The sequence below is a fragment of the Colias croceus genome, chromosome 4 (assembly GCF_905220415.1).
Source record: "Colias croceus chromosome 4, ilColCroc2.1".
Classification (NCBI taxonomy): Eukaryota; Metazoa; Arthropoda; class Insecta; order Lepidoptera; family Pieridae; genus Colias; species Colias croceus.
This window is the reverse complement of record NC_059540.1, coordinates 5791487-5816661: the sequence shown is the minus strand read 5'-3', so window position 1 is coordinate 5816661 and position 25175 is coordinate 5791487. Positions and strand designations below refer to the sequence as shown.

The following is a 25175-nucleotide window of genomic DNA, read 5'->3' as shown; positions in this document are numbered from 1 at the left end:
GGTATAAATATAAAATAAAAAATTAAAAGTTATTTTATGTTTATTTTCTCTAGCAACTTTATTTTTCGCGCGCTAGTTGACAATTTGAAAATGTGACAGCTACTCTGAAGCCCAAACTCGAAGAATTTTTTTACTCTCAGAAAATTTAAAATAAAATACAAATTTAACTTAATTCCCAAAGTAGGTATTCAAATTAATGTGTAATACGTAAGACGTTTTATAGGTACATTCACAATTTCTTAGTTGGTTTCTATTGGAAAAAGTCAAAATTTCATAATGGTGAGTAAGTAGTTCCTGTGGTGCATTGTTTTACTACTTTTATTATATTTATTTGTGTTTGTGTTTATTTCATAAATATATATATACTTTTTCAGGTACAATATGATGAAAACTTACTATCGGATATGTTGCCAATATACTATTCTAGGCTATTTCCACAAAGTCTTTTTTGCAGATGGTTATCATGTGGAAATTATCCACAACCACTCGCCAACAGAGAATTATCATTTACTTTAGCAGAAGATATTTATCTAAGATATCTGTCTATAAACAACCAGAAGGAATTACAAACATTATTTCAGAAAAAATGTCCATATAAATTAGATATTGGGCCTGTGTATAATACTAAGTAAGTAGTATAAAACTGTATAGATTTATTTCCCAAAAATACTTTCTCTTAAAATGGGTAAATATATAAGTATCTCTTATTATTGGATATATTAAGTGAGAAATATTCTCTTATTTCAGACCATCTATAGGTCGGCATGATGCGATTGTGCTGGCCAGGGAGCTTGTATTTGATATAGATCTAACAGATTATGATGAAGTAAGAACATGTTGTCAAGAAGCAAATGTGTGCGACAAGTGTTGGAAGTTCATGGTTGTAGCATGTGAAATTATTAATGTTGCTTTAAAAGGTATGGTCTTATCTTGGATAAGAATTATATCCCTTTTTTTCTTTGATATTATTGCTATTGAAGGTGTGCTAGCTATGGCAATGCCTAAATGATGTCTTTCAACATAACATAAAAATTGCTTGCTTTTATTAAATTTTTTACTAACTTTTACCCCTAACTTTGTATGGTTCTTTATTAATGTTTAGCATCTATAAAAACTGTACTCAATTACACGTAGGTGCTTTTATGTGATACATCATGTAATTGAAATAAAACAATTTATTTCTTAGTCTTAATATTCTTGTTTTGGCTTCAATTATTGTACTTATTAAGAGTTAATGATCTATATTGTATTGTGTATAAAAACAATTCATATTTAAATTCTATTAATTTCAGATGATTTTGGTTTCCAACACATATTGTGGGTGTTTTCTGGTAGGCGAGGTATTCATTGCTGGGTGTCAGATTATGAAGCCAGGACCTTGGATAGTCCAGGTAGAGCTGCAGTTGCAGATTACATGTGTCTAATAACAGGCGGAGATAATCAATACAAAAAAGTTCATTTGGGAAGTGATAATTTGCATTCTAGTATCAAGTAAGTTATCAGAAGCTGTTGTGTCTTGTAAATTTTGATAAACTGATAAATACCCGCGGCCCCGTCTATAAAGCGGCACGGCGGAACACAGTGGAGTTTAGTTGGTAGGTCCCTGCACTCAGCAGGGTGAGTCCGACATAACCCAGGGCTCTTTCCCCGAGTGCCCTGGGTATGCCTAAATGCATTCTCCACTATATAAAAAAAAATATTTTATTAAGATTATATAATTAAATAAAGTAAAGTTGTTATTTGCTTTATTGCTGACATAATATATTAAAATTATTATTTATATTTTCAGGAGATCAGTCAATATAATTGATAAATATTTTAATGATATAATGGAAGAACAGGAGTTCCTATCAACACCAGAAAGACTAAGCAGCTTTGTAAAAATTATTCCCGATGAAACACTAAGAAAACAAGTAGAAGAGACATTAAAGAAAATGCCAGCATCATCACCAGAACGATGGGAAACATTTGTAAATCTTTATCACCAACATTGTAAACAAGTATGTTTAAAATATAGATTATACTAGCTTCCGCCCACGACTTTGTGTTTCCCCGTTCCCGCAAGAATTTCGGGAAATCCTTTCTTAGGGGACGCCTACGTTTTGACATCTACCTGCATGCTAAATTTCAGCCCGATACGTCCAGTGTGGTTTGGGCTGTGCGTTGATTGATCACTATATCAGTCACCTTTGAGTTTAATATATATATACTATATAGATTTCACTTCTTGATTTTCACTATGCACTATTAGCAAGCAATTTTATTATGTTATTGATATTTTCAACATTAATGTGTTAATGTCCAAGCCATTTTATTAAATTATATTTATTTGTTGGTGACCTTGCTTGCTGTAATGTGTAAGAAACAATGGGACAAATTAATTCATGCTTAAATTCCATTATAAGATTTTATTTACCAAAATTAAATTGATATTTTTAACCATATCATGATAAATATTTCAGAATGGAAGTGCTATGCGAAAGCTGAAGTACTTAATAGAGGAGATGAAAATCCAGTATTGCTATCCAAGGCTTGATGTTAATGTAACTAAAGGATTTAATCATTTACTAAAATCACCATTTAGTATACATCCAAAAACAGGGAAAGTATCTATTGTATTTAAACCAGAAAATGCTAAGAATATGAAATTAGATGATATTCCCACAATCAATTCATTGCTTGATGATAGTTCAAAGGAAAATGCGCAACATTCAGCAAACATGAGAACTGCTACAAAGAATTTTCAAGAAGTTGTGTTTACTTTGGAAAAGACTGAAGCCATGAGAAGGAAAAATGAACCTAGTGAGTTAATCTGCCATTTATTTACCTCTGTGTTCCATACATTTCATTATTGTTAGTCTGGCTTATTGTATTAATAATTTAATATCCATTTTGGCCAATGTGAGCAGTGCATTTCAACCAAGTGACACTTATTTAGGTATAGATATGAATTTTATATATTTTCAAATGACCTGAATTATATAATATAATATAATATCTATACATAATAATCGATAATAGCTTAATTTTGCAAGCACTTACAGTACTCCCAAACTGATAATGCGCATACAAAAATTCGTCACTGTTCGGAAACTGTCATATTCCCCGAGCCTCCGAAGACGATATGCATATAGAGATGTTAAATGTATTTTCTTCATGCATAGTTTATTAGAATTATGAGTTTTATTGTGATTTTATGGTAAAAGAGATAAGTAACGAAATTTGTTTCGACAATTCAATGTAAGTTATTAGCGAGGATAAGCCACACGATTGCGAATATATATTTGTTCTATTGATTTACTTGGAAAATTCTATACTTAGAACTATTAAAGTGTCTTAGGTACTGAAGCTGGCGTAATGATGGATGTATGGAAGCTTAAAATAAGACAAAGTTTATATTTAAAAAAAGGATTTTCAAACATTGGTTTACATTTAAATTGTGAAATCTAATCATTAAAATCTCAGTCCAAAGGATTTACAGAATCAGGGATTATCTCTATTTCTGATATCATAGAATGATCAGAACTTTCATTATGCTCTTATTAATTTTCACTTTCCCTACTGCTATCTGCTACCTGTGTAAATAATCATTTTACCGGAAAATTCAACTTTGTAACAAAGCTAAGAAGGGTATGTAACAGCAGCTCTATATTATTCCATACAGAGATAATACGTGCGGTCACCACCAATATATAAAGACGACTGACGGATTTTTGAATTTTTTGACTGACAGGCTACCGTCACCTATCGCCCCAATTGTTTTCGATTGTGTATGACTCTGAATTGACTCCTATTTCTTTCGAACAAGGTGCAAGATGCAAGTGCATTGTTTAGGGCACTTACGATTCAATGATTGGGGTGATTCGGGTGTTTCTGGGAATACGATAATTAGCGAAGATCTGCATGCGCATTATTAATTTTGGAGTACTGTATATCACTTTTAATTTTCAATTTTACAATTGCTAATAAATATTTTTAGTGAATTTTTTAAAAGATTTCACTAATAGAAGTAAATTGTTTAATATCTTCTTACTTTGTATATTTTCTTTTCAGGTGTATCTATTGATTTTTAATATGGAAATTATCAGAGGAAAAAAGAAAAACGTGGATTCTCTTATATTTTTATTAATTAATAAAAAATGCACATAAAATATATCTCTATTATAATTTTCAGTAATTGGTCAGATCCATTCGTCTATGTATGTCGTATTATCTCAGTATCTTCTAAATATCTTAGGACCTCATCCTTCAAGTAATTATTATTAAGCACGAAATATGTGACTTTCAAAAACAGCATTACTCAGTTGTTCTAAAATAAGATGCTTCAGAATCATATATCTGAATTGTAGCAGAACAAGCAAAAGATGATTTGTGACTTTGAAGCTGAACATTTTGTTGGCCTTTATTCATATTTTAATCCCATAGATATTTTTTTTTTCAAACTTTAATTCTTAGTACTTTTCATCCATTCTACAACAAAACTTTAATTTGCGTGAACTCAATTTTTGCATGGAATCAATTTAATTATATAGAGCAGCTCAATGCTACATTTAGAAAATCTTCAAATCCAATAGTTACAGTTCCATTTTGTTGAGTGTCTCTGGCTCTAAATGCTTCAGTAAAGCGTTGGACTTGGACGCATAACACAATAAAGTTATCAACCGAAATTTTTCCGTCAGGGTCACTTCTTTTCGACAGAAAATTGATAAATTCCGGCGAAAATCGAAATCCCATTTGTGTCAAAGCTGAAACATAAAAATATTTTAACACTACTCATCAGCAGACACTACAGACAGACTAATTCTCGTCTTATATGAATTATTAATAATTTAAATAATTCTTCCACCTATATAACTACCACACTGCACCTTGGATAAATGTACTTGCAACAGTGTGAAACTAAATTTACAGACTTTTTTTTAACAAATACTTAAAGAATAGAAATTATTTTCTTCGTACCGCGGCAACGCCTAGTCTTTCGGCCACCAGCAGTATGCTTTTTCTTGAAACTCACTCATACATTGATAGGATAAGGTTGTATACGTCTTAGTAGATATCGTTTTATAAAAAAATATACATTAATATAAAATATCTATACGATTCGTTTGAATCGAAATTTATACATACCTTTGGATAATTCCTGTTCGTCGATCTGTCCCGACTGATCCGTATCGTATGTTTTGAACACTGCTAACCACTGATTAATGTAAGTATATAATTTTTCAAACTCTTCAACGTTTATGTGTCCAGAACGGTCCTTATCAAACATTCCTGAAAGGACAAAAGGTGACTAATGAACAATATCAAAATTATTTTTGTGTGTCAGTCTATCTGTATCGATCTCGATATGCAGCATACATATTATCATGCTAAAACTACTGTGTGTATTAAAATGAAATTGCTGCTGATTAAACTGTTACCTTTCTTTCTTTCATGAAGTGCATAAACTTAACACACATATTAAATTAACTTTATTATAACAAACAGAAGATTATAACTTATATTTACCTATCATCAAGTTACAAGCAGTTTCAGAAAATGTTTGCCCCTGTGCGTTAACTAGAGCGGCCTTTAATTCAACCGCTGTTATATATCCCGATTGATCTTTATCCACAGCGCGAAACCATTGCACCACTTGAGGTGAGACGTTGCCTCCAGGACCGATTGAGGGATAAGGACCATGTCCCACTTCCAATTGTCCGCCCTGTGGTTGTCCATAACCTGGTTGACCATATCCTTGCTAAAATAAAATTGAAATATTTAAAAATATTCAAACGCTGGAACGAATTTTAAAAACTTTTTTTAATTCGACAGAATCAAAATTAAGGTACAGTTTGTTAACATGGACGTCGCGTAGTTAAGCGCGTATAGGGTCCCCCTTACGTATGTAATCCTAATAAGATAGCTTAGTATTTAATAGATTTGAATTATCCCACTAGTCTATTGTACTTATTTTATAATAACTATGGTTGAGAAACTTGATGAAAATAACAACTTTGAATTTTTGTGATAATTCGATTGTTGAGACAATACCTGACGGTTGTTACCTACCGTTGATTTTTTGTGGGCCCCACCCACATTTTGATACATTGCATCAATATCAAGGAACGCTACGCCCGCGCCGCTCCTCTATTAGAAAGGTATACTTTTAAAGCTATTAGCTCTATAAATCATCTCAATTATTTAAAAGTGGGTACTAAATAAAAATATATAAATTGCTTAAAATATTTTATTCTATAAAGTAGGTATAAATAGCAGTATGTTACTAATATAATATTTACATGAGGGTTGTAGAAAAGTTACCAGGCATCTTGAGACAACTGTTCAAGCAATAATCATTAGCAATAACATTTATAGTAAGTAGAATATAGGTACTTTTAGATTTACATCTTTTTAGTCTGCAGGATTCGTGGAATACAAAAGGCACCATAATTATTTTCTAAGGTTTATTTTAACGCCAGTACTACAAAATTTTAATACTTTACAAGTAATATGACCCTTGTGATCTGACTGGTCAAATTAAATAATCCATGATCGTTTAAATTAACAGCTATAAAGTGAATAAATTAAGTGCACTTAATTTCTGAAGGTACATTGTTATTGTAATTATATAGGATCCCGATATAAAACGACCTTTACCGCGATGCTTTTTTAATGAAACATATTTTAAATTAAAGTTAATATCTCAATAAATATATATTGCAAATGGGTTGCCTAACAAATTTCAGTCCAGAATAATATTAATTAATTATTGAAAATAGAAAATATTTTTAAACATTTCACCGGTTTGATTATTAAACAGTTTCAATCGAAAGTATGACGCCCTCAATATGCAAACGTTAGGTTGCCTATTTTTTTCCAGTCACAACTCACAACTATTGGGTTGCCAGGTATAAACGGGTATTAATTACTGATGACAAATTGTTATTAGTACACACATAATATAATATGTATACTGTATAGTTAAGAGTACTGAAAAATAGTACTCACTTCGGAGCGCTGTAAGAACTTAGCTATTTACTTAATGAAAAAATGTTGTATGTAAAAGTTGTTCCTCGAAAAACAATCTACAAAAATGGTCAAATCGTCAAATCGATACTAGCATTTTGCACCGGTCTACGAATATATTTTCGTTGTACTATTAGTATTAAATTAACTTCAAAATTTTAAACTATATTATAAAATTTCATATTGTCTATGGATGTATGTTTGTCCTGAGAAAATACACGTAAATAATATGTGGTACCTATGTATAAATTATGATTTTTCTTTTTAAAGTTATTTTAGTTTTTACCAGACTGATAGTAGTTGAACGTAACATATTCAAACAAACTTAAATTACAACAAAGAGTCAACATAGCGTTAGAATAGCTTCTGATTGAATAATTATCTGGGTTCATTCAGTTTAAGGAAACTTCCGTTATTATTTACACAAAAATTACATATTATGTAGGTAGTAGGTACCATTCAAAAGGAAAATTTTAAAGAATTCAAGTGAATACTACTTAGCTACTGTTGATGATATAAATATTTATTTTCACTACTGTTATCCAGTTTGCAAATTATTATGTACAATAAATATTATCTAATCAATAACCACAAATCTATATTTTACAACTTAAGAAAGAAATATTATGGTAATTTAATTCTATATCAATTGAAGGATTAGGCAATAGTCAATGGTTATTAGTTATTACATACACATAGTAAGCTCATTACACTTCATATTTTGCATGTGTAAGCAGTAAAACAGTCTTATGTTATTTATAGCCATAAAATACATTGATCTAAATTGTTAAAGTGGATGTAAAAACTAAGGGTTGAGGCAAATTTCAGATCAATCCTATTTTTTTTCGTATTATGTTACTAGTAACTACAACATTATTTTGGTTTATATGTGAAGCTTTACATTCAATTTCCTACTTTGTGCCCATTTACATTGTTTAATCTCAGCACTTCTCTAATTACATAATTTCTAAGCTTAATTTTCCTTATCTTAATCAAGTCTATCAATTATTGTTACTTGGTTATATTAATTGTTACAGGCAATATAAAAATAATTTTAAAAAGCTGCACTGCAAAAATATGTCAAGTAACTTACTCATTAAATCAAGTAAAAAAAAAATTGTTAATACAATTCATCAAAACAAACATTAATTCAATGTAGCTACCATACAATCACATGAAAGTTGAAATTACAGGCAAATGAAAATAACATTATGTAAATTAGAATAAATCTTATTCACTAGTTCTAATTATATTTATTGCCTAAATATAAAGATAAGAAAATAACAAGATTCAAACAAACACATAAATGACATTCAGTCTTTACATCAAACCAATACTGGCAAGTTTATTACATTTTGTACTAAAATAAATGTATATAAAACACTAATGAACAATGCTTTTCCACTAACAACAAATACTGAGGCAGTGCATAAGTTTCACTTCGTTAGAGTAGTTTAATTATGTTAAAATATACTATATATATGTAGATAGATAGATAAAAAGGTAACAATTATAACTATGAATAAATATTGACATACAGTTAGTGAAAATGCAATGTTTTAACAACAATATTCATAAAAAATTTAATACAAATACATCATAATATACTTAAACATTACCACTGTGACTAGAAAAACTATAAGTAGCTGGTGTGACACATGTATTTACACACACTTGAATAGACGGTTTGAAGGAAGAAGGTAAAAGCTTATGTGCTTCTGGCACTGGGGAATAACTATGACATAAAGCAGTCTCAAAATGCACTTGTTCACTTCTATCAGTGGGCACACCATCAAAACTAGTTTGTTTCGCAGAGTCACCTGTACCACTGTCCTTACATGAAGAATGTTCAGATATATTATCGGGGAACATATGAGGAGAGTCACTGTCACTATGCACTACTTGTGTCATTTTCACACTTTCGGTGGGATAGTTACGCACAGCACCTGCCATACGTCTGCGGGTATGATAGATAATAACAACCCAAATTATTGATGTGCCAACTGCACAGCACACTACCGTTATTACAATAATACCTGTCATATTTTCCTCCTTGACCATTATTGCAACAGGTGGTAATACTTTCAATTCTATCATATCTTTTTTGGTTCCTAAGTCATTTGTTATTTCACACTCATAATGACCTGCATCACTTGACTTGGCACCAATAATAATTAACAATTGATCATTACCAGTAAGATAATGACGTTCAGAGGGCACAATGGGAGTGCCATCTTTAAACCATTTTAATACTGGTGTTGGAGACCCTTGGACCATACACTGTAGGACCACTGATTCACCACTAGTTACCTCTTTATTCTCTAGTACTCTTATGAAGGAGGGTTCTTGTAAAACAGTCAATGTTGCATTTGCTATGATAGTACCAGCTGGATTTTTTGCTGCACAGCTGTAAACACCCATATCTGTAGTTTTTGCATTTACTATGAAGAATAAATGATCTGTTGGCATAACATTCATTCTCCTCTCTCTGGCTGCTGGAAAATCATTGCCACCATCTTTTTTCCATGATATTTCTGGTGGTGGATCTCCTGTAGCAGCACAATTCAATGTGACTGTCTCACCAGTTTTCACTGTTACATTAGTGGGAGTTTTCAAAAAACGTGGAAATGTCACAATATTCATTTTAGCTTTTGAAGAATAAGTTGTTCCAAATTTATTGCTTACCACACACTGATATTTTCCAGAGTCTGTATGTGATACATCAGGAATCATTAATACAGATGTAGCTTGTTGCCCTTTATGCGTCAAAGTGACATTTTCATACACCACAGGATTACTAACATTGCCATTATTCTTTCTCCATAGAAAAGTCATATTGCTAAAAGGATTTGAAGTAGCAGAACACACTAGATTTGCAGAGCGATTTTTGATAGCTAAATGAGATTTGGGATGTTCCACAATTTTGGGTTTAGGTGAATCACCACAATTTTCTTCTTTAAGTTTAGATATTAATGTACCACGAACTTCAGCTGGGTATGCACATGTAGCAGTTACAAACTTTGAATCTAATTTCTCTCTAATCCATTTAACCATCCAAAGAATATTACAATCACAAAGCAGAGATGAAGTGTTAAAATGGAGTTTTCTTATTTTTGTCATAGAATCAAATGCATGCTGTTGTATTGATGTAATATTATTGTTTCTTAGATCCAATTCTACAACATTTGTTAAGCCTTCAAATGCTCTAGAGCTTATTGATTTAATATGATTTGCAGATAGACTAAAAGTTATTAAATTTGTTAATTTTGAAAATGGTCCAGACATGTCTTCTACAGTCCATGATATTTTGTTGTTATTCAAGTAAAGTGATTGTAATTGTATAATATGACTAAAAGCTTCCTGTGATATTGATGATATATTGTTGCTACTTAAATTTAGTGTATGGAGGTTGGTAAGATGTTGGAAAGTACGGCCTTCTATTTCTATTATATAATTATGAGATAAATCCAACACCTCTAAATTTGTACACAACTCCCAGGAACCAATATCAATGTGTGATATTAAATTATTAGACAATGATAATGTTGTTAACGATTCAAGGCCATACATCCAACCTTTAGATATACTTTTAATTTTATTGTGATCCAATTGCAGTAAATTCACAGATTTAAATCCAAAAAAGGCACCATCCATGATGTTTTCTATATTATTGTACTTGATTTTCAAAACAGTCAAATTGGAGAGTCCTTGAAAAAGTAGACCATTGATAACATGCAGTTTGTTATGATTGAGTTCCAATGTTTTCAAATTAGATTGATACATAAATAAATGATTAGGTAATGATAATATTTCATTTCTGTTCAGTTTTAAAGTGATAAGGTTAGTTAAATTGTTTAGAGCTCCATCCTGAATCACTTTAATATGATTACTATTTAAACTCAATGTTCTCATTGAACTATTTGCCGGAAATCGGCCGACGTCTATTGACATGATGCTATTTCTGTTTAGACTAACTTCTTGTATTTGATGTTGATCAATAAAACTCGGAATGCGTTGTATCGCATTTTTGTCAAGTTTTAATATCTTTAATGATATTAACTTATCCAATCCTTCAGTAACGCCTTCATTCAACTTATTGTAGCTTAGATCCAGTTGTTCCACCCACTTAGGAATTCTTGGCACGATTACCAAATTTTTTTTTGAACAATCTACATATTGTTCCAAGCAGTCACATTTTTGAGGGCATTCATTATTTTCAGCGAGCGTAAAACATCGCAATAACATCAAAATCGTCGTCACAATGCGTATAATATGGGAGACTCCCATTTTTATGCATCGAAGAAGCTCGATTCATTGAATGCAACCGATGTTTTGTTCTTGTTCTTACATAATTCAAACAAAAATATGTTTACACTTAGAGTTCCCACAAAAGTCCGCTTAATAGCACTTTATTAACGCATTACATTTTGTCACTAATACGCAATATAACACAGAAAAACAACACCACTCATTATTTACAGCTCTCAACACGACCGCCATTTTCTTTAATGACAAAGACGATAGAAAATGTAAAGTAGAAACGAGTTTTCTATTGTGTATCTTTACTCAATAGATGGCGTTACTATCTTTGTAGCTGAATTGGTACCTAGCTGAATTTGATATTTTTGGTAAGTTTCTGGATGTAGGGAATTCAAATGCTAAAATTTATATCTTTGTAGCTTACTTCAAAATAATACCTAATTAATAATAATGTTTTGTATGTACTATGGATTTAAATTTCAGTTATTCTATTTAAATAAAGACATTAATTTTTAAACGAAGCTTTGCTATTTTATAACATCGATAATTACCTACATAATAGCCATAGTCCATTGTTTATGCAATTAATATGCATGATTCACATGAACATTGAACACCCCCCATAATGGTTGACTGTTTTTGATAAAATTATATAGGTACTTAAATACTTGTGAAAAAAAGATATACCTTAGGGGCTTAGGGTTTATTATTCAGATGCAAGAGGATTGACACCTAATAATTTGTTATAGGATTTAAGGCATTAAACTCATTTTTAATGCCTTAAATCCTATGGCTTATGGCTTATCCTATCCTTATGGCTATCCGATAAACAATTTTTGCAATTATTTTTAATAGGTACATTTTAAAAAACATTATACTATACTTATACTAATGTTTTCATAAGAAAGAACCAAAAAAATGTTTATAATAAATTTCTATACCTACATAATTTTATGAATTTGCACTTGCAATAATCACAAACTGATTAAAATATAATAAAAGTATGAATATGAAAATAATTGTTATTTAGAGTGGATGGGAATGGGATGAATCATGGATGCCTCTGGGGTCAATTTTATGTCTGCCTCATTCTACGATGTTGCGGTTACTTTTTATCCCGGGAAAATGACGCAATCCCGGAAATCCCACGGGAACGGGAACTATGCGGGTTTTTCTTTGACTGCGCGGGCGAAGCCGCGGGCGGAAACCTAGTTCATAATATATCTCTTATTTGTACCATTTCCTACTTGTTATTTTTTTGACTTGTTTTATATTTGTTTTCAACCAACTTTAAAAAAAGGAGTTCTCAATTCACTTCAGAACTTTCAACTGGGTGAACCATTGAATTTGAAGTTTTGATTATTTCATACAATTATATCCCTTCATTTAAAGTAGTAAGAAGTTACTTTTTTTGTTAAAAATAATTAGAAAAAAGTTGCAGCATTTAAAGCCATCATTGAAAAATTATTGAAAAATTATTATACACAAAAAAATGAGGATGTTATTGAACTCAACTTTAGTTTGCCGTTTAAATACATAATATACAGTCAATAATTAATAGTAATAGTTATACATCACACAACTCAACCCGCTGATAAGTTTTTGGTTTAAAAAAAGGTGTACCAAACAGCTTAACAAACTAAAGTATGAGATTACTGTTAGATTGGTTACTTACATAAGCCATAGTGATTTATTGTGATTGTTGTTCTAGATCCTGTGAACACATAAATAAATATTCTAAGATTTGATAATATAGTTATAACAATATAGTCATATACATGCACTTATCAATATTCATGAACATAAAAATATGTAAGTACACATATTATGCCAATTAAAGGTGTTTCACAAACATTCTCATTGGAAAGGTTAAATGTACTTAATTACATACAAATTTTACTAAAACAATAAACTGTAATTTTTTTTTCGATATTGGAAAGTCTCACATAAAACATCAATATTTTTCTTTTACAACTTGATATTTCAATTGCATCTAAAATCTTTCCGCTATGAATGTTTTTAGTGCATACAACAACCAAGTGGTTTCAGAAGTTTACATTGTTTGGTGGGAATATATCAAAATATGGAAAATTTATTTTGTGCTGTGTGTAAGCAAGTTGTGAGTAGGTACTTCAATTTTTATTTTTTGTAGTGTTGTGCAAATATGTATTTTGTTTACTGAAGTTTTATGATATATACGAAGCCTTACTTCTATTTTATCTTCGATTTTAAATTGATTATCACCAAGTAGCGAAGTTGACCTGAAAAATAAAGAGAAACATAAAAATATATAAGTTTTGGTTAAGGTATATTACTTGAGAACACAAAGTGTTTTGTTCTATTACCTTAACGTTTAATTTAAAAAATATACGAGTCCTAGATAATTCCGTTAATTACCGTAATAAAATAATAATTTTTCTCTACAAAAGTTCTTAAATAACAGGAATAATAATTAAGTCTAATTACTAGTAAAACAAATCACCTCTAATTTGTTTTTGACAGTTTTTGAGTTTGACATTGATTTTTGACGTAGGAAATTATAAATAGGTACTTAACACAAAGATAGGTAGGTAGCTGGTAGACCTTGTGGTAGACCATAGACCAGGGGTTCCCAACCTTTTTTTGTCTACTGCCCACTTTAAGAATAAATTATTTTTAAAGCCCCCCTTTTTAAACATACTTAAAAACCGCTAAGTACTTATAACTTATTATTGAAACACAACTTTATAGTATTCGTATCTAGTATCTTTTATTGAAAATAAAACAAACATAATCAATTCTTATATAAAAACTAATGTGAAGGTTGAATCTGATGCTGTTCAATAAGTTTGTTGATATCAGGTTCCAATTTACTCAAAAACAGCCGCAAGTCGCCACGTTCGGTAACACGCAAACGATTTCTCTTTTTAGTAAGCAGCGTTGCCACAGCACTAAATCCACGTTCACACAAATATGACGATGGGTATGCTATCAAGAATCGTTGAACAATTGACCACAATCCAGGGTACAATTGCGGGATCGGTTTTTGTAGCCAAAATTCTTGATATCCATTTTTAAACTTGATTTTTGTTTCTTCGTTTGTTGTCAATTCTATAAGTTCTTCTTCCAGCTGAGGTGACAATGCTGTGTTGACATTTGAAAACGGATCCAACACCCAGTCTGGTATTTCCAAGTTTAAAATGTCCTGGTATCGTTCGGTGAAGTCAATGTGGAGGTTTTCCAAATGTTGGCAGTAGGCAAACAAGTCGTCGTTACTGCAGAATACTGATAAATTCGGAAAGTTGTGAAACTCACGTCTGCCCATATTCTTTTTGTGCAGAAGCAGTTTGCTGCGAAAGCAGCAACGACATTTTTTGTTTTAATTAAATTTAGTTCATCGCCTTGCAGTTGGAGGTTCATGTCGTTGAACAATTTATACAGGTCTGTCATGTAAGCTATATCATTCTTTGATGTTATGAGCTTGTTGCGCAGTTCTGTATCTTTAGTTTCCAAGAACTCTATCACAGAGTCAAACCTGGTTGTAAAATCGAATCAGACAATTGCCTCTTGACAGCCAACGAACTTCAGTATGAAGCAACAAACCTGTGCAACAAACGGTTGAAATCTTCGTCATTAGTAGCACAAAGCTGATGAAATAATCTATCATTCAAAGAGCTGCTACGGATTTTATTGACTGCTTTGATGACATATTGCAGTGATTGAAATAGTCGTTCACTTAAGTTTCTAGCAACCAAATGTTGTCTATGAATAACGCAATGTATAGCAAGGACATCTGGAATTTTATTATTTAAGTACGCTATGAACTGTGGCTATGAAGCCTTTATGGCGCCCTGTCATAGCCGGAGCGCCATCCGTAGCAACTGATATAATATTAATTTTCAAAGGAATCTCTTTCTCTTCACAAAACTTTTTCAATGTATTGAATATGGTTCCGCCTTTTGTATCTGTCTCCAAATTTCTGGCAAACAATAGTTCTTCACGTATTTTCTCATCTTTAATAAACCTCCCATAAGATAGCAACAACGCTTCATTAGTTGGTAAAGTGGACTCATCGAGCTGAATTGAGAATTGACTAGTCCTCAGATGATTGCACAATGATTCTTCAATGTTTTCAGCCATTTCATCAATTATTCGTCTTTGCACAGAATTATTACTCAAAGGAATTTTTCGGATAATATCTGCGGCCGGTTTATGAAGCACAGTAGTTTATTACTTCCTTTATTGCTGGCAAAATTAACTCTTCTCCGATGTTGTGTGGTTTGCCTTTTTGAGCAATTAACAAAGAGATATTGTACAAAGCTCGAAGTCCATCGTCATCTTGCTTAGCAGCCGCCGAAAATAGTTTTGATACACTTGGCTGAGTATTATGCTTCTTCTCTAGGTCTTGAAAATATGCTACATTCTTGTCTTTCTTATCTGGATGCATTTTATTCAAATGATCTTGCAGTCTTGAAGGCTTCATTGCTTCGTTCGAAAATGTTTTTAGACATAGAAGACACAAAGGCGACGACGGGTTTGTGGGATTTTCAATAAATCCGAATTTAATATATTCCGCAGAGTATTGCCGTCTCTTCTTTTTTACTTCCGACATTGTTTTGTTTTGAGAAATACGTAGGTGTTGAAATCAAGTATTGCATATCTATTATGCGCGAAACCGCAAATGAAAATAAAATAAATTTACGTCGTTTATATAGGATTGCATAAGCAACACGCACCAACAGGAATAAGACATCAAACGTGCATAAACTCGTTTATCTCATTCGACGCCCAGTCGTACTCGACAAGCAAGAACAAGTATTAGGTATAGAACCAGCCGATTGATACAGGAATGTACAATCGGATTATATAACAAAACTTGTTAAAACATGATTACCCGCTGTCTATTATATCCAACCGAGTTTGAGCTATATCTTAATTAATATTAGTTGATGTTCACAAGATGTTGACTCTCAAAGTCGAGAGCTCAGTCGGTGTCTAAGAGTTTTCCTAGCTAGGTAGATGAAATTATAAATCAACCCCAAAGCCCTACACAATGCCCCCTTTTTTTTCTGGGTCTCTTACCGGCCCCCTTTAGGCCTGCAGCGCCCACAAGGGGGCGTTATCGCCCACGTTGGGAAAGACTGCCATAGACTATTTACGAGGTAGACCATTCACGACACACATCGCGAGCTAAGCATATTACTTGCCAATTACTTGCTGTGTGTTACTTGCTCTGTGAGCTAAGCCCATTGTAAAGTATACAATATCCTACGTAGCCAGTGCCGTTCAGTTAATGACTGGAAAAACGATCTATTCCTTATTTAGCCTTATTTAGCACAAACAGCTAGAAGCACGGCCACAGCTATGAATGGTAGAATAATACCACAGAGTAAGTAATAGGGTGGTGGTAATAGGTATTTATTTTAAACTTCTCTGTGCCAAACGGCAAACACGTCAAACTCAAAGTCACAATCGTCAATCGTTTATTTTGTCACGACTCACGTATTTAATATTTATTAATTTGTAGAATACATTAAATAAATAATAAGAAATATATATCAACGTTATTTCCTCTCAAAACAAATAAGCATTTAACAATTAACTTATATCAACAGATTTGAACTAACCACAATGGAAACATATGAAAGTGTGTTACTTGTTAAAAATGAAGTTTTTGTATTTAAAATACCTCCTCGGACTACCAATAGAGGATACAGGTAAGAGCTAAATAGATTTAACTGAGTATACATTTTATAATGTTACGTTTTTTCTAACTATTGCTTTTCTTAGGGCAGCTGATTGGAACTTACAAGAACCTCAATGGACGGGGCGTATGCGTTTAGTCGCGAAAGGCGACGAGTTAATCATGAAGTTGGAAGATAAAACTTCTGGAGAATTATTCGCGAAATGTCCTATAGATAAATATCCTGGAGTTGCCCTAGAGTCTGTGACAGACAGCTCTAGGTATTTTGTTGTGAAAATACAAGATGACAATGGTAAGTAATTGTGTCATCCTCAGAAAATAAGAATACATTTTAATTATTTATATTTATGATGTTTTAGGCTCAATTAATGAAATCATAAGTAGGGTTTATGGTACTTATACATTATAACATAAATTTTCTAGGTCGAAGTGCTTACATTGGCCTTGGTTTTGGAGATAGATCAGATTCTTTTGACCTTAATGTTGCACTTCAAGATCATTTCAAATACTTGAGAAAAGAGCAAGAATCTGACCAGGGGCAGCAGCAGCAGCTTGATCTCAGTTTTAAGGATGGAGAAACAATAAAAATTAACATGAAAATAACGGTATGAAAATAGGTTTATCTTTCCTCTATTTTATATGTATGTTGTAACATTTATTTTGCTATTTTTGTTTTTTGTCAGTAAACGCCCACTTATAATTATCGTTGTAACTATCAACCTTATGTGTATTGAATGTATTTTTCTAAGCATATCTCATGACAGACTACTGAAGTTTTGCTCTATTTAAATAATACCATTAGCAATAATTGTCAAGCTTTTATTAATCATGACTATTTACACAGAATATTTCTCATTAACCGACTTCAAAAAAAAGGAGGAGGTTATCAATTTGGCCGGTATATTTTTTTTTATGTATGTACACCGATTACTCCGAGGTTTCTGAACCGATTTACGTGATTCTTTTTTTGTTCGATGCGGGATGGTGTCGAATTGGTCCCATAAAAATTTTATTCGGATAGGCCCAGTAGTTTTTATTTTATGAGCATTTTTGTCTGTAGGTATTTGTAAATTTTGCAAGTGCAAGTTTGAAGTCGGTTGTTTTTAACGCAGTTATCACTTGTTTTATTGTTTATTATTTTAGAAGAAAGACGGTAGTGAAGCAAGCAGACCCCGTCGCACGGGGGGTGTAGGTGGGGGTTTGTTGCCCCCACCCCCAGGCGGTTCCAAGCTACCACCACCGCCTTCACCACAACATGTGCCTACTCCATCATCAGCTAATCCCGCTGGGTCTAACACTGAGTGGGGTGATTTCAATTCTGCTGGGTATGTAGTCACTTGATATTATTTATTGAAAACAATAAAATTTGTAATAAACTTGTAAATAAAACCGCAAGTGTCTTGATATAATTCTTTATTAAATTAAAAATATTTTTGTAGTGCTAACAGTAACCTATATTTTATAGTCATCATTGCATGAAGCAGTAGTGATTTCTGTTTGTCCTTTCCATTTGCATTATTGCAAATTGCAATATTCATAGTAGATTAGAATTAATAACAATTTCTTTATGGTATGTCGTGTTTATATTTACCATGTTTGCAATTAGCATACCTATAGCATGAATATTCACAATTGATATGATTTTAGTCTTAATTTTCTTCTATTGATTCAATAAAAATTTCATATACATTATTTAAAACTGCTAATTTTTATTATTATTTGTATATTTCAGAACTGCCAGTCAAAAGCCAACAACCCCAGCGAATCAACAGAATTGGGTTCAATTTTGAAGTTATTAAAATGTATATATATAATATGTTGATGTATGCTGTTTTGGGTGTTGCACAATACTTACATAATTTACTTAACCAATTAGTCAGTTATATACTTAATTGCAAAATATTAAATATATAAAAATTCCAGTCATCTAAAATTTTTCATTAACAGCTAAAAGAGTCTTGTTATGGGTGTGCATTCATATTATATAATATATAAAAAATATTGAAACGTAATTATACTGAAGGCATCTTTATATAACAGCACATTATTTATGGCATACAGTATTCATCGAATTTTTATTTGGATAGATCAGGGATGGGCTACCATATTTGTGTTTACTTATAACTTTTATGTTTTACAGTAGGATATTTTGTTAGAATGAGAAAGGAAACTCATAAAAATCGGTGTATGGATACCTTAAGTATATAATTGTGTAATTACTGACCATTATCCGAAAGAATGAAGTTGTTTAGAACAAGATCTATTGTGCATTTTTTAAGTGATGATACGATGACATACCGAAGAGAAGGATTTCGTAATAAGCAACTTAAAGCTTCATACTCGAAGTAAACATTTGTTCAGCAACACTTGATCAACAATGTTGCTGAAAACTTTTTTTATTGTTTCCGTTCCTTGGAAAAGTTCTTTTGAGAACTTGTAATATCAACTCTTCTTTACACAATGTTGCAATGTGAAAATAGATCATTTCATATTATAATGTTGACAGTAAACATGTTGATTCATATAGTTATCAAATGTTTATGAATATGGGGCTTAGGGCGCTTTCAAATTGAAAAGCTCGCGGTGCCCCACTGTTGCCGCACCGAGCGTTTTGCGTGAAAAAAGAAGATCGTCCGTGCGCTGTACGTCTAACGCGTCCAACACGAAACGCCCTTAGGAATACTAACGTAAATAAAAAGCATTAAAAGTCTTGCGCCGATTAGATATGTGCTCAATACTACACGTCTGAATATCTCTGATCTGAATATGTTAAATTGTTTTTATGTTGCGGTTTATTGATGTCCATTGAGCGAAGAAAGGGCACATTAGAAATAACCAATTAGGTCGTAGACATGACAATAATGATTTGAGTACTTTTCTTCTTCCTTAATTATAAAACACTAGCTTTCCGCCCGCGGCTTCGCCCGCGTTTTCAAAGAAAAACCCGCATAGTTCCCGTTCCCGTGGGATTTCAGGGATAAAACCTAGCCTATGTTACTCGTGGATAATGTAGCTTTCGAATGGTGAAAGAATTTTTCAAATCTGCCAAGTAGTTTCGGAGCCTATTCAATTCATACAAACAAACAAACAAACAAAAAATCAAACCTTTCCTCTTTATAATATTTGTATAGATTAAACAATAAATAATAAAAACCACTTCGACTAGTGATATTAACGTCAGTACAAAGAAAATTATAATCAATGTATCGATTGTAACTTTTTATGAACCTATCCCAGTTAAATGCTTTCATCTATTATTTATTATTGCCTTTGTTACATATCTCTAGGCTTATCACTTTCTACCTGTAGAATATAAAAAGTATGTGAAAATGTATAATTATTTCGCAATTGTACTTTAATGTTTAATCGTGCACTGGCAACTTGATCGTGCACTGGCAACTTGCGTAGTTGTACATAATTATAACGGTGTTAATTGTATTTGTGTGACTTAGAGCGTAGTAATTGGAGTATAGACGGCTCACTATGATAATTAAAATCGATAATATTTAATTTATGAAATTATAAATGTTCCCAGAAGAAAAAATGTCTACAAAAGTGGTATATTTATTTGGAAGAACATTTGTGTAGATTCATACATGGCAGTTATATGAAGTCAAGTGAATTGTAAATAATATATAATGTATAATGAGAATCAATATTTCGTTGCTGTTCTTGCCTAATGATACCTTATTAGTTATCATTGAGCATTTAGATGATAAATGAATGTTGTTATTTCGTTAGCAAATGCGTCATAACCCAGTTTTTTTACCATCTGGCACTTACTTCATAGACTATTATCACATATTTAAAGTAGTTCTTAATAGGTACATATTTTGTTATTGTGTACGAGTGTATGCAATAGTGTATAATATAATCTTTATCTGTATATGATGTGTTACTCATACCGTTTATAATTATTAATTAATTATTATTTACTTATTATACCACTACATTTCTGACTTGTGTAATACCTACATTATACTTTTGGCTTACTTACTATTATAATAAGATATAGGATTGTGCGTTTTCTTATGCAATTCAAATTAGCAATCTCAATGTATTTATATTATGTATGTAGTAGAACAGTTAAATCTATTATCATCTATTTATCATATAGATAATCATAAAACGGTACGAAATGTGACCCTTCGTTATTTTTAGCATCGTTGGGAAAAATAAAAAAGTGGTTATTATTCGTAGGTACTCTATTGTTGGCTAACTCTACGTTCTGCTATGTATATTTTCAAACCTCTTCCGAAAAAAAAAATAACGTTAGCGTACATTTATTCGATTCAAATACTTAAGTAGTCAGAAATGAAGGTGGTTAGTATTTTTAAATTATTAGCTATAGGTAGCTGTCGTAGATTGTTTTTGCTCTGAATCAACGTTGATGAAATGAAAATTGTTAAAAAGAACAGGTCACAGATACATATTTATGTAAATAGCAGATAAGTGAAGATAAAACAATTATTTATATCATGTATCTACATCCTTTATTTTCTTACATAAAGAAGATCTGTTCTTGGTTGTTCTACTTGATGATGTACAAAAATAAATCAAAAGCAGTTACAATTTCCGCATTTTTATTTAAGCTCTGGTTGCCGATATAATAAACTCAAATCAGTCAAACTTGAAACTAATCTGAAGATTAGTTTCAAGTTTCAAGGTTTGTTTTTAATTTGATGAATCAAATGCTCTTCAAATAATAAACTAAGCGTCAATTGAATTTTTCGCTATTGCTAACTATGGTAAACTATGTCAATGGGTTCAGGATATATGAACTCATTTTGTCTCGAACTCAGTTCTTTACATCGGTGAAATTTGTTCTTAATGATTCAGGCTTGTTGATGCTCATGATTTTAGAGAAAAGCCGGAACAAGGATAGGAAATAAACATCTGAATAATTGTTGTTTGTTTAATTACAGATGTTTAATTTTATGTATATCTAAACAACAGGAAAATGGACAAAGTTTTCACGGTAGGCTCTTCAAAATAACTTTTTCCGCGCTCAATTACATCACGACGGAGACACTTTTTGTTTTATAAAATTCAATGCTTATAAAGCCGGTCGTTAAGGCATAGTAATTACCTACATTTAGAAAAAAAGAAAATACGTCATACACAATCTTATTAGTAGATACGTGTAGATACAGGTATATTTTACCATAACTGATTAATCTATCATTAGAATGAGATCATGAAACATGCACCTTACCTAAGTTTTCACATATTGACAATTAAATTAAACGATTAAGAAAATTATTGTAACTCATGTATTAGGTATAAAACGCTATACAAACGTTCAAACTTCCATCAGCGCCTAATACGTTTAACCCCTGCGTGATTATATTAGATTGAGATTGTTATGTTTAATGTGCTTCAGAAAACTGAGGAGGGCGACACAGAAATTCCATTAACAAGGATCCAAAGTGAAGAAAGCGAAAGTGCCTTGCGCATTTTAATAGTACCTAACCTATTATTTTCCGAAATGTCGAGAATACGTTGGATGTGGATAGTTCGTAATAGACCAGAATTATACCAGGAGGAGCAATTAGGTTAATGCTTTACAGTCTACAATAAGCCAAACTGACATTGGCCAAAATACCCACTACAGTCTACATTTAAGAATAAATAAAGCCTACAACCTATATCTCCAGCCATCTACAGCCTGAAACCTATATCTGTTATTGAATTACCCCTGAAAACATCATTTAGACTATAGCTAGATCGCATGCGATGGATGGATGGAATTTGGAAAAAATATTTATGGGTTCGAATTATAGATAGACGATCAGATTATACAGCTGACTAATGTTTAAAAAGTACCATTAGGTACTATTTAACAACAATAAAAAACAACAACCTTCACACGTCCTGTAAATTGTAGGTACAACTTCGTTAAAAATATAACCATTTTACAAATTAATAACGTTCCTTTCTTTGCTTTTATGTTAAGGATTTTCATTTTACCTGCGTTATACAAGGGCCCCTAAGTAAAAAATTCATGTCGGTAATGAATACGCTGTAGAGATTTAAGATCATAATGAGCAAGGTTGAGAGTTTAGATTGTTGTAGGTACCAACGTATGAGTAGGTATGTATGTTGGAGAAATTACCTACTTGGTCCAAATGAGTTTCCTTAGAGGACATGAATGTGAAAAGCGGATGTCATTACTGGAATAGCGAAGTTGACCTAGAAGTGGGTAATTTCCAGAGAATTTATAATTACCCACTAAATCTACCTACATGTGAAAATTTTTGAAATATTTATATGTATAATCTCTTCCATTTAGATCCAGATTTAACACAGAAAATATATTAGCAGGACTTCTCCGTATCCGACCTTTAAAAACCTATAGTTTTTAACCGACTTCAAAAAAAAAGGAGGAGGTTATCAATTCGGCCGGTATATTTTATTTTAATTTATCTACCTAATGTAGTGTTTGTATTGAAATATCAAATAATATAGGTAGTAAGAGTAGCGTTAGCTACTACATATTAAGTATTCTGTGGTAAGAGCCTAGGTAAGTACCTATACCTAAACTAGGTATTTCTAAAGTTCATCTAACAAACTTCGTACCAATTATAGATACATGTAAAGAGATTTATTACCACTTACTTGCTTTCCTTAATCACATTAGCGAATGCTTTTCAGTTATTAAATTCCTCAGTTTAATCTTTGCTGAGCTTTATATGCGGTAAATTAAGGGACGGGAATAAACACGGCGAATTGTATGCAAATCTCACTAATCCGATTTAATCTTCTAGTACGCTTAGAACTATAAGTACACGAGACACGTTCTTCACAATAGTTAAACGTTATTTAAAAGGTGGTATGTAGGTAGGTAACATTCTGCAATATCGAAACCTCTAATCCTCGGATGTAGAACTTTATTTCATCTGGTTCTAGAATCTAATAATTGCATGGCTCTCTTTTGTCCCAGATTTGTTTCGCAAGTAATGCTATAACAATATAAGTAGATATCTAGATATATACGAGAAGAAGAGAGTGCTCTTCACTATATTCCAGAGCTCACTCGATTAAAATAGGATTAAAGAAAATATTCATTATATTATATTGATGTCACGAAGTTGAAAACATATTATATGGAGCTGAAATTCATCAAGATACAAGATGTGTTAAAGTTACTTAATGCTCTAAGGTAAGTTGTAATCATATAGACCTTCTGCTATTAGTTTACATTCTTTTAGAGGAGTCCTTCAACATGGTTAAGCTTTAAATTGATATTAATTTATCTGAAATATAATTAACTATTTATGTATCTACGTACATATTATTTGCCATTTCTCATTCAGATATACCTGGTATACCTACATCAGGTACAGATTTGAATGGACCACAGAACATAATATAAAGAGGTTTTCTAGTTATCCAAACGGTATTGAATAATTCAGATTTTTATAGCATTTGAATAATGGTTTCTATAAATATAATTTAATTACAATTTTCATAGTACAAAAAAGTTACTTTTAAATTATTTTAAAAGAGAGATTTTTTTATCATAGACAACTTCCTCTTGTAATCCCAAGACTATCAAAATACACAGGAGTAGGTATGTAATTATTGAGCAGGGACGTTTATAATATGCAAATACGGTCTAAGATAAACGTTAATAAATTATTTATTGCGTCTAGGTTTCATAGATACAACTTTGATACTATCAAAGTTTAAGCTACTAGCGTTGAGCCTCAGCGGGACTCAAATAAGATTTGAAGTAAGCAAGATTTTAATAATAGCCTCTGAAGACCGTCGTACCCACAGGTCGTACCATAACAGTACCTATTAAAATTGTCGTAACTTGATTTTACTAGCCATTTCTAGCATGATTTATTTAAGAATTGTATAATTAAGAATCTTAATTAGGTTGGTGGAGGAAAGTTGTAAATAGTTTAAATTATTTTTTGTAAAATTAATAGTATTAGAGATACTTATTAAAATCGGTGGGCCCACGGCCTCGTGGTGCAAAAAGCCTGGAGCCTCACAACCGAAAATAAATTAAAAATAAAATCGGCCAAGTGCGAGCCGGATTTATGCTCGGAGGGCTCTGAAAATGTCAGCAATTTATACGAATATAATTAATTATAATGTTTGATTAAAATTATTAACAGCGCAGCAGTATAATATCACTTTTACGTATTTATAAAAAAATCTATCAAATGATTTCTTGTTCGGTTGAGAAGTGAGGTAAACTGTAAGCACTTTT

At 31.7% G+C, this 25175-nt stretch overlaps 6 protein-coding genes across 6 annotated transcripts; 2 read left to right on the top strand and 4 right to left on the bottom strand.

The window, feature by feature from the left end:
* Positions 1 to 102: 102 nt before the first annotated feature.
* LOC123690863 (DNA primase small subunit) lies at positions 103 to 4276 on the top strand. Its single transcript, XM_045634960.1, has 7 exons — positions 103 to 279; positions 375 to 628; positions 748 to 917; positions 1293 to 1491; positions 1790 to 2000; positions 2463 to 2802; positions 4054 to 4276. Exons 1-7 carry the CDS (start codon positions 277 to 279, stop codon positions 4071 to 4073), a joined length of 1197 nt encoding a protein of 398 aa, XP_045490916.1. The 5' UTR covers positions 103 to 276; the 3' UTR covers positions 4074 to 4276.
* LOC123690864 (peflin) lies at positions 4110 to 13771 on the bottom strand. The gene is made up of 6 exons (XM_045634961.1): positions 13614 to 13771; positions 13478 to 13529; positions 12944 to 12982; positions 5509 to 5740; positions 5128 to 5271; positions 4110 to 4745 (listed from the first exon to the last, which is right to left on the bottom strand). The coding sequence occupies exons 3-6, from the start codon at positions 12950 to 12952 to the stop codon at positions 4525 to 4527; spliced, it is 606 nt and encodes a 201-aa protein (XP_045490917.1). The 5' UTR covers positions 12953 to 12982; positions 13478 to 13529; positions 13614 to 13771; the 3' UTR covers positions 4110 to 4524.
* Positions 6216 to 11761, bottom strand: LOC123690862 (leucine-rich repeats and immunoglobulin-like domains protein 3). The gene has a single exon (XM_045634959.1). It carries the CDS (start codon positions 11293 to 11295, stop codon positions 8617 to 8619), a length of 2679 nt encoding a protein of 892 aa, XP_045490915.1. The 5' UTR covers positions 11296 to 11761; the 3' UTR covers positions 6216 to 8616.
* Positions 13772 to 14059: 288 nt separating the features above from the next.
* LOC123690976 (SCAN domain-containing protein 3-like) lies at positions 14060 to 14572 on the bottom strand. Its single transcript, XM_045635137.1, has one exon. The coding sequence runs from the start codon at positions 14570 to 14572 to the stop codon at positions 14060 to 14062; it is 513 nt and encodes a 170-aa protein (XP_045491093.1).
* Positions 14573 to 15457: 885 nt separating this feature from the next.
* On the bottom strand, positions 15458 to 15859 carry LOC123690975 (zinc finger BED domain-containing protein 5-like). Its single transcript, XM_045635136.1, has one exon. The coding sequence runs from the start codon at positions 15857 to 15859 to the stop codon at positions 15458 to 15460; it is 402 nt and encodes a 133-aa protein (XP_045491092.1).
* Positions 15860 to 16714: 855 nt separating this feature from the next.
* On the top strand, positions 16715 to 18877 carry LOC123691010 (NECAP-like protein CG9132). Its single transcript, XM_045635186.1, has 5 exons — positions 16715 to 16964; positions 17038 to 17243; positions 17375 to 17556; positions 18095 to 18276; positions 18684 to 18877. The coding sequence occupies exons 1-5, from the start codon at positions 16879 to 16881 to the stop codon at positions 18739 to 18741; spliced, it is 714 nt and encodes a 237-aa protein (XP_045491142.1). The 5' UTR covers positions 16715 to 16878; the 3' UTR covers positions 18742 to 18877.
* The last annotated feature ends 6298 nt before the right edge of the window (positions 18878 to 25175 follow it).